The sequence below is a fragment of the Chrysochloris asiatica genome, unplaced genomic scaffold (assembly GCF_000296735.1).
Source record: "Chrysochloris asiatica unplaced genomic scaffold, ChrAsi1.0 scaffold00261, whole genome shotgun sequence".
NCBI classification, from domain to species: domain Eukaryota; kingdom Metazoa; phylum Chordata; class Mammalia; order Afrosoricida; family Chrysochloridae; genus Chrysochloris; species Chrysochloris asiatica.
This window is the reverse complement of record NW_006408779.1, coordinates 1,602,377-1,615,518: the sequence shown is the minus strand read 5'-3', so window position 1 is coordinate 1,615,518 and position 13,142 is coordinate 1,602,377. Positions and strand designations below refer to the sequence as shown.

At 44.6% G+C, this 13,142-nt stretch overlaps 1 protein-coding gene across 1 annotated transcript in view; it reads right to left on the bottom strand.

The window, feature by feature from the left end:
• PIWIL1 (piwi-like RNA-mediated gene silencing 1) overlaps positions 1–6,446 on the bottom strand; it is a 52,786-nt gene extending 46,340 nt beyond the window's left edge. Inside the window, exons 1-2 of the mRNA XM_006874060.1 lie at positions 6,369–6,446; positions 2,331–2,442 (exon numbers count right to left, since the gene is read on the bottom strand). Coding sequence (XP_006874122.1) covers positions 2,331–2,442; positions 6,369–6,446 — 190 coding nt within the window. The remainder of the gene's footprint in view (positions 1–2,330; positions 2,443–6,368) is intronic.
• Between the last annotated feature and the right edge of the window lie 6,696 nt (positions 6,447–13,142).

Below are 13,142 nucleotides of genomic sequence, written 5' to 3'. Positions count from 1 at the left end.
ACCGACAAGGGGAAGAGAGGGAAAAACAGCTGTAAGGCTGCTAGCTAAGCCCTACAATGGTCAACAGAGTCTTGTGAACCCAGGTGGAGACCGGGTTGGCCAGAAGTGTGGCAAGACCTGGGGACTCCTGGGCCCAGAGTCAGTGACATAGCCATGAAGGACTGGAGTGGAAGGTGAAGTGTCCAGTGGATAAGAAGAGAGGGCATATCCACAAGAACACCCACACATGAAAATAATACCCATTTGACCTAGCCTCAATGACTGGGTGATCAGAGCTCAACTAGAAGAAGAAAGAAGAGGGGGAAACAAAAAAAAAGAGTGATCTGATACAATTAGATGAACTTGACCTACACCTATGGATGCAGTAGCTCAAAAGAGGAGACGCATCTTTGCACCAGGGATCATTCGCAACCCCTCCAAACACAGAGTAGACAGGGACGGGGCAACTTGGACAATGACTATCCAAAATGTGGGGGCTACAAAGGCAAGAAGTGACTGGCTTACAAGCTTTCAAGAGGGAACCTAGATCCAGAGAGCGTGGAGCAAGGTAGAATCTCCACTGAGTAGTATCCAATCTGTCTAGATGGGACTGATTAAAGGAAATGCGAATAGGTCTCTTGTGATGCAAGGGTGAATAATTGTTACCAGGACTGTTTGTGTAGGTTGTGAATGTAAAAGTGGGCATTTTGTGGCAAGGAGGGGAGTAACTGACTTTGCAGGCAGGGAGTGGAGGTCCCTGGAACGATGAAGGGAGAAGAGCGGAGAGCGGAACCCTACCCAGAGAGGCAGCGATCCCCGAGATGGAGGCAGAGGACTCAGGACGCAGGGAGGAAGAGAAGGGGCTGTGTGCTGATGACCGGGAGGGGGGTGGCTTATAGGATGCACCCTTTCGTTGATTGCTGATGCGTGTAGGGGATTGTAACCATGGCAATGAAACAATATACGATAAGATTAATGTAAAACTAATGCTCTCCCATGTATACTATCACATAATTCACAATAAAACTTAAAAAAAATCCCACTATGACCACGTAGGATTCATGGCAGACATGCAAAGATGATTCAACATAAGGAAAACCATCAATATAAGAATCTATTGCCATAAATAAAGGAAAAGAATCACATGATCCTATTAATGGATTCAAAAAAGACATTTGACAAAATCTAACCCATTCCTGAAAACAACACTCATAAAATTAGTAATAGAACGGAAATTCTTCAACATAATTAAGGACATGTATGTCTCCAACATTACTCTCTGAGAAACTCAGAGCATTCCCTTTATGAACTTGAACCCGACAAGGATGCCATTATCACCTCTTCCATTCAATATCAAAGGAGCACTGGTAGCACAGTGGTCATGAGTTGGGTTGATAACCTCAAGGTCAACAGTTTAAAACTACCAGCTGTTCTATGGGAGAATGATGAGGCTGTCTGCACCCATAAAGATTTATAGCCTTGGAAACCTATACAAGGTCGCTATGAGTCAGAACTGACTCCACAGCACACCAACACCACCACCACTCATGTTGAGATCGCAGTGTGGTGCTACAGGACAAGCAGTAGGCTGCTAACCACAAGGTCAGCTGTTCAAATACACTACTGGTGGGTCTGTTGAGTGGTGCAACCACTGTGGAAAACAGTATGGTGCTTTCTCAGCTGGTTAGAAGCAGAAATACTGTTACAACCCAACAATCGCTTTACTTCATACATGTCTTAGAAAAGTCAGAGGCGAGACACAAATAGACACAGGCACATCCATGTTCACAACAGCACAACACAAACCACCTAAATCTCTAGCAGCAGGAGACTAGATAAACAAACTTTGGTACATATATGCAATAGAATACTAGGTTATATTAAGCAAGAATTATCCTGTGAAACACAACATGAATGAACCTGGAGGTCACTATGCTGAATGAAATGAGTCCAGTACTAAAGGACAAACATAGTATAAGGCCACTATTGTAAACAGTAAGAAATCTCACACTGAGACATTTTTCATGGTTGGGGGAGAGCAAAAGGGAAGGTGCCTCCTTACTGGCTGCAAGGTAGACAGTGTTAACTTGGGAAACTTCTTCTAGAAAAGAAATTCATTTCTTTATTGATTGAAACCCACGTGATTTAAACATAAAAATCCTTCTCTTTGACCCCGACTCGTCTAAAGAAAATTAGAATTCAACCTTGAAACAAAATTTTTCTTTTCCAAAATAAATGTGAAAAAGCTAATGTATTTATAAAACTTGATTAGTTGCTGTCTCATGTTTACCACACACACACACACACACACACACACACACTTTCTTTCTCTCTCTTTTTATTCTCTTCACCTTGTGATTTGGCTGCTGCTCCTACTGGTCCTCTCTGGCGTCCACGGCCAACTAACTCCCCTTCTGCTGGTGGCTGCTGAGGTCGAGGCTGAATGCAACCAGGCTGCTGGCTCTGTAGTTGTACGCAAATAAAAAAACAGCGTTCATGGGTTAACTAGGGTGAAAGAAAAGGCAGTACACACAGTAAGGGGGAAGGCAGCACAACATGTCTAAGGTCAAGCAGACAGGAGAGGTATGGAAGGATTGAAGGCACAATAAGGACATACAGCCACCATTCCTCTGTCAGTCTGTCACAATGTAGTGGCTTGTGTGTTGCTGTGATGCTGGAAGCTATACCAGCAGTATTTTAAGTACCGGAGGGTCACCCATGGTGGACAAGTTTCAACAGAGCTTCCAGACTATGACAGACTAGGAAGGAGAAGCAGTTCACTTCTGAATGGTTAGCCACTGAATATACTGAATAGTAGTGAGCATTGTCAGATGAACCCCTCAGGTTAGAAGGGACTCAAAATAACTGGAGAAGAGTGGCCTCTACAAACTATAGTTGACCACGATGACATGAATGGTGCAAAGCTTTTGAGACCTTCATTAGCTGATGGGGCACAACTAAAAATGAAAAGATCCAAGAACGAACATTCATTAGTAATAGGAACGCGGAACATACAAATTATGACTCTTAGAAAACTGGAAGCTGTTCAAAACGGAATGTATAAAGGTCGCCATCTTAAGCATTAGTGAGCTGAAATGGACTGGTTTTGACCATTTTGAATCATACAATCACATGGTTTACTATGCCAGGAATGACAAATGGAAGAAAAATAGCATAACATTTATCGTCAGAAATGCAATTTTATTATCTTGACGCATAATGCTGTCTGTGATATAATACCCATATATCTACAAGGAAGATCATCACCAACATTATTCAAATTTATACACCAATCACTAAAGCCAATGATGAAACTAAGTAATTCCACCATCTTCAACCTGAAAAGTCAATTCTACCATCTTCTTCAACCTGAAATTGATGAAACATGCAATCAAGATACCACGATAATTACTGGAGATTGGAATGGGAGTGTTGGAAACAAAGACAAAGGAAGGATCAGTAGTTGCAAAATATGGCCTTATTGATAAAATGATGCTAGAGATCACATGACAGTATTTTTGAAGACCAACTAATAAATGGTGACTGTTCACTTGGACCTCACCAGATGGAACACACCGGAATCTAACTAACTACACCAGAGTAGAAAACCTCATTATCATTAGCCAAAACAAGGCCAGAGCCAACTGTGGCATAGACCATCAATTGCCCATATGCCAAGTGTAGGCTGAAGCGGAAAGAGAATTACAAGTCCACCACAAGAACTAAAATATAACCTTAAGTATCTCCCTACAACCAATGTAGGCTGACATTAAGACCATCACACAGGAAGAAAGCAAAATGTCATTAAACAGACAGGAAAAAAGAAAAAGACCAAAGTGGATGTCAGAAGAGATGCTGAAATGTGCTCTTGTATGGACAGAAACTAAAGCAAATGGAAGAAATGATGAAGTAAGAGAGTGAATCAGAATGACAAAGCACAACTCTAGAAGACAAACTATTAAAATGAAATGTACAAAGACCTGAAATTAAAAACCAAATGGAAGAACATGTTCAGTATTTGTCATGCCGAAAGAAATGTGTGTGTGTAGGGGGGGTGGGGGGAGAGGGGAGGGGGAAGCAAGCCTCAAGTTGTGGCAATGTACAATAAGCACTGAATTCCAAGGCCTTGGAAACCCTGCAGAGTCACTATGAGTTGGGACCAACTCGACAACACTTAACATGAAAATAATATTGAATAATGCATGAAGTATCGCAACAAGGTGGAAGAAATAAAGTCACTGTACCAAAAAACCTGGTTGGTATTCAACCACTTCAGGAGGAAGCATATTATCAAAAATGGATGGTATTAAAGAAGTCCAAACTGCATCAACCACATTTGTGAAAAAAACAAGGCTCTAAGAATTGATGGAATATAAATGGCAATTTTTCAACAAACCGATGAAGCACTGACTCAACTTGTCATATGTCAAGAAATTTGGAAGACAGCTACCTGGCCAACTAATTGGAGAAGATCCAGGTTTTTGCCCATTCTAAATAAAAGCAACTCTATAGTGCATATGTTATTGATATCACACAAGTACAATTTTGCTGAAGATAATGCAAACAAGGAACAATCAGAAACTCCAGTTGGATTCCGAAGAAAATGTGGAAAATGGGCTCCATTACTGATATCACATAAGTTTGAATGGTAGCAGAGAATGCCATAAACATGTTTACTTATGCTTTAGAGTCTACCAAAAAGCCTTCAATTGTGTGGCTCTAACAAACTATATGTAACATTTGGAGCACACTTAATTGTGCTCATCATAACCTGCACATCGTCTACTAAGCACCAGTCATAGCAACAGAACAAAGAGGGTATCATGTTTAAAATCAGGAGATGTATGCAGCAGGGTTGGATCCCTCCATCACGCTTATTCTGTCTTGTTAAGTGCCATCGAGTCGGTTCCGACCCACAACAACCCTGTACAGGGTTTCCAAGGAGCAAACGAAGAGCTGGAACCACTGACCTTGTGGTTCAAACTGACTCTGTAGTCCAGCGCATTAACCCACAGCGCTGTATCAGGACTCCAAGAGATTGAAATCTATGAAAGAATGTAGTGTCAGGATTGGAAGAAAAAGGCTCATTTACAACCTGCAATATATAGATGATATAATCTTGTTTGATGGAAGGAAAAACTGAAGTTTTCAACACTTATGGAAGCAACAATCAAGAAATCAGACAACGTATTACACTAGACAAATCTGCTGCACAAAACATCTATAAAGCGCTGAAAAGCAAAAATCTCACTTTAAGGACTAAAGTGTGCCTGACCTAAGCCACAGTTCTTTTCTCTTGCTTTATATGCATGTAAGTCACCCTGGATGCGTAGTGGATTACGAACTGGGCTAAGCACAAGGTCACACTAAACAGTACATAACCACCATCATCTGCATGTGAAAGCTGGACTTTGAAAAACAAGACTGGAAAACCACTGATCCACCTGAAGTGTGCTGTCCTCAGGGAATAATAAAATGGACTCCCAGAAGAACAAATTTGTCTTGAGAGAAGCACAGTCAGCCTGGTCCTTGGAAGCAATGATGCTAAGACTTCACCTCACATTATCTGGACCTGTCACCAGGAAGAATCAACTGCTGAAAAAGTCCATCATGCTTGGTAAAGTAGAGAGCTAGCAAAAAAAGACAAAGACCCGAGTAGTTGGACTGAGACAGTGGTTGCAACAATGGGCTCAAACGTAACATTTGTGAGGATGTTTGAGGACAAGGCAGTATTTTCTGTTGAGCATGGAGCAGCGCTGAGTTCAAGATGGCTTGACAGCACATAGCTATGTTAAGAGTGAACAACAACATCAGCAAGGAAAATGCTCTAATTAAAAATGGAAAAAAAAATTGAAATCATGGGAGACCAGCAGGCAGCATTTGACCCCAAAACAAAGCTCAGAAGGCAAGAAGAATGAAAAGAAATGGGGAACTTAGGAAGAAGTATGAGGATTGCTGTTACACTGAGTGTCTTGCAAGCAATGCCTAAAGGAAACGTACATAAAATTCAAACACCCCAACTACAATAAAATGTTCTGAAAAAGGTTATTAAAGAATGGCATTCATTTTACGTCACAGAGTCACAGACAGGGGAAAGAACCAGTCTTAAACAAGTCTAAGGTAGCCAACCAACACAGATCTAAATTAGTCACGCCATCTTTTATTCTTATGAAGACATTTCTTCAAGAAGCATCACCAACTCGAGAATTCTGAAAAACTGCAACTCTCCTCAGGAGATAGTGCGTTATCTTCCTTGCACAGGTTTTATCTCCTTCATAGTACATGGTTTTTAATTTCTTCTCAAAGCTTAAACTGACAAAGGTCCAACAGGTTCTTGGTTTTGTCTTAGGAATTTCCTTCCCACCGACACAAAGCCCTGGAGCACTCACTGCAGCAGCACCCACATGTTGCATCGGCTCTTGTCCACGGGCCCTTCCCCTGGCTCTGGCTCTGGCTCTCCCAGTCATTTTTTTTCTGAAAAATAAAAATCGTGAAGACAATTAATTCTTAGTACGTACAGTTACATTCAACAGCAAAGATAACAATCTGAGGGCTAAAGTGAACCTGACCCAAGCCATGGTATTTTCAATAAATAGCTTCGCATACATGTCAAAGTTGGACAGTGAGTAAAACTGTAGAAGAATTGATGCATTTGAGTTATGGTGTTGGAGAAGACTATTAGTAGTATCCTGGATTGCTAGAAGAACACACAAATCTGTGTTGGAAGCAGCACAGCCTGAATGCTCCTTGGAAATCAGGATGGCGAGACATCATCTCTCATACTTCAGAAATTAGCAGGAGGGAGCAGTTCCTGGGGAAGGACATTATGCTTGGTAAGGTGGAGAGTCAGTGAAAAAGAAGAAGAACACCAATGAGATGGATTGGCATAGTAAGTGTGACAACGATTTTGAGACTGGCGCAGGACTGGGCATTATGAAGAGGAATTATGAGTCAGAAATGACTTGAAAGCATGTGACAACAACAGCTACATTTGACCACTTCCACAATGCTACCTTTAAACTTACTACTGCTAACGACACCTTTGGTCAATTGTTTTTCTGAGCCCTCTGAACTTGCACACACTTTCTAACGGTAACATACATGTTCAGTAAACAATCAGGGATTGTACTGGGTAGTAGGCTATAGTGGCCAAAATAAGTCTGGAAAATTGATCTGAATTTCTGAAGCTTTTGTTTTTCAATTGACTGTTTCATCATGGACAGTTCTAGGAGTAAAACACTGTTAAGAGAACTGAGGTGCTGGTTACTGGCTCGTTTACATTTGCTGTGTATCATACTTTTAAACTGCAGTCCTAGTGTGGTGCTGTAGGATAAGCACAGGTTGTCTCAAACCCACTAGCTGCTCCTTGGAAACTCGACTATGGGGTCGCTGTGAGTTGGAATGGACTCCATGACATTTAACATACTATTACACTGGACACTGAAACAGGCAAGTAACTGGTCTTTCATCTGGTCTGCTACACACACACACACACACACACACACACACACTGTTTTCCTCCTAGATCTCCCCATAGCTCCATACGTACCTCAATGATAACATACCAAAGTAAACATCTCCCACCCTGCTACTCATCTCTGGGAATTTCCTTCATAATTAGTGGCATCACCATCCACAGTCTCTAAATAATTCACTCATCATTTAATCTCTAAACTACTCCTTTGCTGCCCCTGCTCTCCTGTTCTTCTGTTTCTAAAGTCTCACACGTACTATTACGTATACAAATGTCCTCCTTCTCTCTGCACACAGGAGAAAACAGTATCATCAGGTTATTTTGGGTAGAGACCTCAGAGCTCGATTGTTTGGCCCAAATCCTTTGACTGTTCTAAGTGACCTTAAGCAAACGCCATATGACCTTGAGTAACATGTAACTTAGAGGCGTAATTTCCGCCACATGACAACTCTGAGGATCAAAGGTGACCATACGTACCTAAGGCACTGAAGAAACAAATAAAAAGGACACAATGATCCTTCAACCCATACCCCGCGTGGAAATCACCCATGAACTGCTAAGAGTCTGCACATGCGCTTGTGAGCCTGCAGAGACGCGGCTGTCATCGGGGCGACACGAGGCTCGGGCACAGGACGGGAACCCTGGCTTCGGGCAGGGACCGGCTGCTCGGGGTCACTGCGGAGCGCCCCGCTTTACACCGGCTCCTTCCGTCCGGACTTCCCACAGCTCTGAAAGACCCCTGCTCCACGGCGATCCCCCTAGAGACAAATCAAGGCGCTTTCCCCGCTAAAGGGCGTCGGGACGGAAGCAGTAAGCACGCAGCTGAGGTCAGGTGGTCTCACGTGACGCGCGCGGACACGCACAAGGCTCGTGGGTGCTCAGGGGTCCCCCAACCAAACTCGGGGTCTCCTCCGCTCGCAGGGACGTGGCGGCCCGCGCTGCCCGCTCCCTCCACGCGGGGGAACGGACTGACCGACGGTCAGACGGAAGGGCACGCGGGGACCTACCAGGTGGTCGTTGGGCAGCCTGCGTCCGTCCAGATGGCAGCCTGGAGAGCCTCCGTCCTGCAGGGTCGCTGTGAGTTAGAAGAGACTTGACGGCACCTGGCAACGGACGACGGCAGCCGTCACAATCAGGCCGAGCCGCCTTCCACGGCGGGGCCCGGGCGCGCAGCACCCCGAAACATGGACCAGGAGACAGCCCCCACCTGGGACCCTCCCGCCCCCTCCACACACACACCCCGCCTGGTCCACTCAGCCGCCACCCTGCCTGCCACGCTCACAACTCGGCAAGAAACGTTTCTAAGATGGCGCCGAGGGCCGTGAGAAAGCAGAGCAGGTGGCTCCTTCCTCGCCGGCCTCACCCCGGGCGGCAGGAGAGGCAAACGCCCGACGACGACGTGGAGACACGCTTCCTCCCGGGCGCGGGGGCCTGAGGGTAGCGCAGGGGTGCTCCCTCAGCCTAGGCGGCGCGCACACCTCGCACCTTCGCGCTGCCCACTGGGTACTTAACAGTCGCCCGCGCACCAACGGTCAGGGACGCATCGGATCCCTCCGCGCCGGGACTCAGCGCCCCAACGCAGCCCCAAAGGCACCCGCGGCCCTTTTCAGCCCAGCAGAGCTGTCACTCACTGTCCCATCAGCTGCAGCCCCGGGGCTCCATCGCGTGAGAAACCAGGAACGTAGACGAAGCCAGGCGGAAATGTTCGCGGCCCTCTTTTTTTTGGCGGATGAACACCGTCGCTGTGGATGGTGGACTTAGTTCTGACGCTCGCGACGCACGGGCTAACGGCGCCTCGGGCAGGCGCGCGTTGCGCTCTGATTGGCTGCCACGTGGGACAGCGGTTTCCAAGGGACTAGGCCCGAAGTGTCAGTCTCACCCTCACGTGGTGGCTGCAGGCCGACCAGACTGTGCATGCGTGCTGAAACGGCTGGGTCCGTTTTTTTAGGTAGTGAAGCCGGGCCAGTACTGAACAAGTTCTCAGTAAATGTAATTGTAACCAGGTTGTAAAGACTCAACTTGATTTCTGGCCATTAAAATGAGAAGACATTTCACTCATTAAATAATGAAAGCACATGTGCATTTGCCCCAAAGAAAATAAAATGAAGACTGCCAGGTGGTTGTATACCTAACCGTTTAACTTTGTAGTGGTGGTGGTGTGCCATGGGGTCAGTTCCACCTCATAGGTGCCCTGTATAGGGTTTCTGAGGCTGTAAATATATGGAAATACAAAATCTCAACGGTCTCCCATAGAGCGGCTGGTACATTCGAACTGCTGACGTTGCGGTTTTGCAGCACATCTTGTATTCAATCCACTCTCAGGGCTCCTTAATCGGCTTACTTTACAAATCAATAAATTGTATATTAAGTGCATGTGTGCTTGATGAAACGCGCTCAAAGTAGTTGTCAAATTTTAGCTGGGTCAGCATTACCAGGTGGGGCTTGTTGAAACCATAGGGGGGGGGGCACCCCATAGATTGTGATTGGCCAGGCTACAGGTGGGGCCTAATTTGCATTTCTGAAAGGTGCAGGTGATGCTGTTTTTGCTGGCGCAGTTGTTGTTATTGTGAAGTGCCATTGAGTCGGTTCTGACCCATAGCGACCCTATAAAGGGTTTCCAAGGAGCAGCTGGTGAGCTTGAACCACTGACCTTGCACTTGAAACAGCTTTGCAGTCTGCCGCATTAACCCACAGGGCCACACCTTTGCTGGTTCAGGGGCCACACTAATATAAGCAAGATTTTAAACGGGTTCAATTCAGTGTGATGGCTTGCTGAGAATTTGCGTTTCCATTCCAGGTAATAGGAATCAGAATCTACATCTTAACAAATTCCACAGGTCCAGGTGAATCGGGCTGTTAACCTCAAGGTCAGCAGTTCAAAACTACCAGCTGTTCGGCGAGAGAAAGAGGAGGCTTTCTGCTCCTGTAAAGGTGTACAGCCTCGGAAACCCTGTTCAGGGTCGCTATGAGTCGGAACCGACTCCACAGCACACAACAACAACAACAGGTGATTCTGTAAGAATCTATGATAATCACTTAGTGGATTAAGTTGGTGTAGTTGGGTGTCTAACCTCAAAGTTGGCAGTTCAAACCAAACCTCCCAAGTGCTCTTCAGAGAAACATGGTGGCAATCTGCTTCCTGTCTGTTTCCGTAAGATTTACAGCCTTGGAAAGCCTACAGGGCCAGTCCTGCTGTATCCTACAGGGTGGCTATGAGTCGAAATTGACTCAGTATGAGTGGGTTTGGATTTATAGGGACAAAGGAGCACATTGCAAAGAAATGGTGAACCAACAGATTGCGGAAATCATCAGACAATAGGATTCATATCACCTGAAAATAAAATTTTGCTAAAAATAATTCAAAAATGGCTGCAATAGTTCATTCACGGAGGACTGCCCGAGAAAGGTTCAAGCCAGATTCAGACCAGGATGTGGAAAGAAGGATATCATTACTGACATCAGCTGGATCTTGGCTGAAAGAGAATACCAGAAAGATGTTTCCCTGTGCTTTATTAACTACACAAAGGCTTTTGATTGTATGGATCATGACAAGCTATGGACAACATTGCAGAGAAAGAGTATTCCAGAACACTTAAGTGTGCTCATCAAACAGAACAAGGGAACACTGAATGGCTTAAAATTAGGAAAGGTATACGACAGGGTTGTAGTCTTTCACCATATTCAATCTGTACGCTAAGCAAATAATCTGAAAAGCTGGATTATATAAAGAAAAATGTGGCATCAGGATTGGAAGAAGACTCATTAACAATTTGCAACATGCAGAAAATAAAACCTTCTTTGCTGAAAGCTAAGAGGACTTAAAATGTTTACTGACGGAGACCAAAGACCACAGCCTTCAGTATGGGTTGCACCTCGATGTAAATAAAACAAAATCCTCACCATTGAGCTACTAAATAACATCCATGTAAATGGAGAAAAGATTGACGTTTTCAAAGGCTTCATTTTTTTTCAGATTAACTATCAACACTAACGGAAGCAGCAGTCAAGAAATCAAACGATGGTTGCATTAGGTATATCTACTGCACAAGACCTTTTAAAAGTGATCAAGAGCAAAGATGTCAGCTTGAAGATGAAGGTACTCCTGACCTAAGCCATGGTATTTTCAATGGCCTTGTATGCATGTGAAAGATGGACACGGAATAAAGAAGACTGACCGTAGGAGATTTGATGCTTTTGAGTTACGGTGTTGGAAGAGAACATTAAAAGAACCTTGGACTGCCAAAAGAACAAAGAAATCTGTGCACCTGAAGAAGTACCTGAAGTGGGGCATCATGCTTGGTAAACTGGAGGGTCAGTGAAAAAGAAGACCCCCAACAAGACGGATTGGCACACTGGCAGCAGCAATGGGTTGAAGAGTAGCAACAATCGTGAGGTGGGCCCATGGTCTGCCAGTGCTTTGTTCTGTTGTGGATAAGGTCTCTATGAATCGGTACTGACTCAACAGCACCTAACAACAACAATAACAAAAATAGGAATCCAGGTGATTCCATGGTTAAAGCTTTTGACAACAAAACAAAAGGTCGATAGTTCGAACCCACTAGCCTTTCTGCTGAAGAGAGATATGAGGGTCTGCTCCCATAAAGGTTTGTTGTTAAGTGCCTTCTAGTGGGTTCCACATCATAGTGACCCCATGTATATAAAACATCCCTGCCCACCCTTCAGCATCCTCACCAGAGTTACAATGTTTAAGCCCATTGTGGCAGCCCGTGTCCCTTCAGCTCATCGACCGTCTTCCTCTTTGTTACTTTACCTGCCACTTGACTGTCGGTTTGTCATCGCGTCCTGGCTTGTGTGTTGCTATGATGCATGAAGCAGTGCTGCCGGTAGTTTGAGCACCAGCAGGGTCACCCACAGTGCACACAGGCCTCAGCAGAGCTTTCCAATTAGGAAGAAGAGGTGGACTACTTCTGGATGTTTAGCCACCAGAAACCTTAGGAATAGCCCCAGAACACTGTCAGATAGAGTGCTGGAAAGTTAAAACATGATGAATCGCGCCAGAATACTGTCAGACATAGTGTCCGAAGATGATTCCATCGAGTTGGAAGGCAATCAAAAGCCAGGGGAGGAGATGTCTCAGCGAAGTAGAGATGACCATCATGAAGAATGGAGTAAAGCTTGCTGAACATGAATAGGACTTAAAATATTTACTCATGGGGATCAAAGACATTAGTATAGATTGCACCTCAATGCTAAAAAAAATCCTCACAACTGGACCAGTAAAAGCCAGCATGATAAATTAAAAAAAGATTGACGTTGTCAAAGGCTTTGTTTGCTTGGACCCACAACCAACACTCATGGAAGCAGCATTCACGAAATCAAATGACATATTGCCTAAGTCGAATCTGGTGCACAAGACTTCTTTACAACATTCAAGAGCAAAGATGAAAATCTGAGGACTAAGGTTCATCTGACCCAAACCATGGTATTTTCAACTGCCTCATATGTATGTAAAAGTTAAAGAATTGATGCGTTCGAGTTACGACATTAGAGGAGGATATTAGAAATACCATGGACTACCAGATAAAACACACCAATCTGTGTTGGAAGAAGTACAGCCAAAATGCTCCTTAGAAGCCAGGATGGTGAGACTTGATCTCTCATACTTCAGACATCTTGTTAGGAGGGACCAGTCTCTGAAGAAAGACATTAAGCTTGGTAAAGTGGAGGG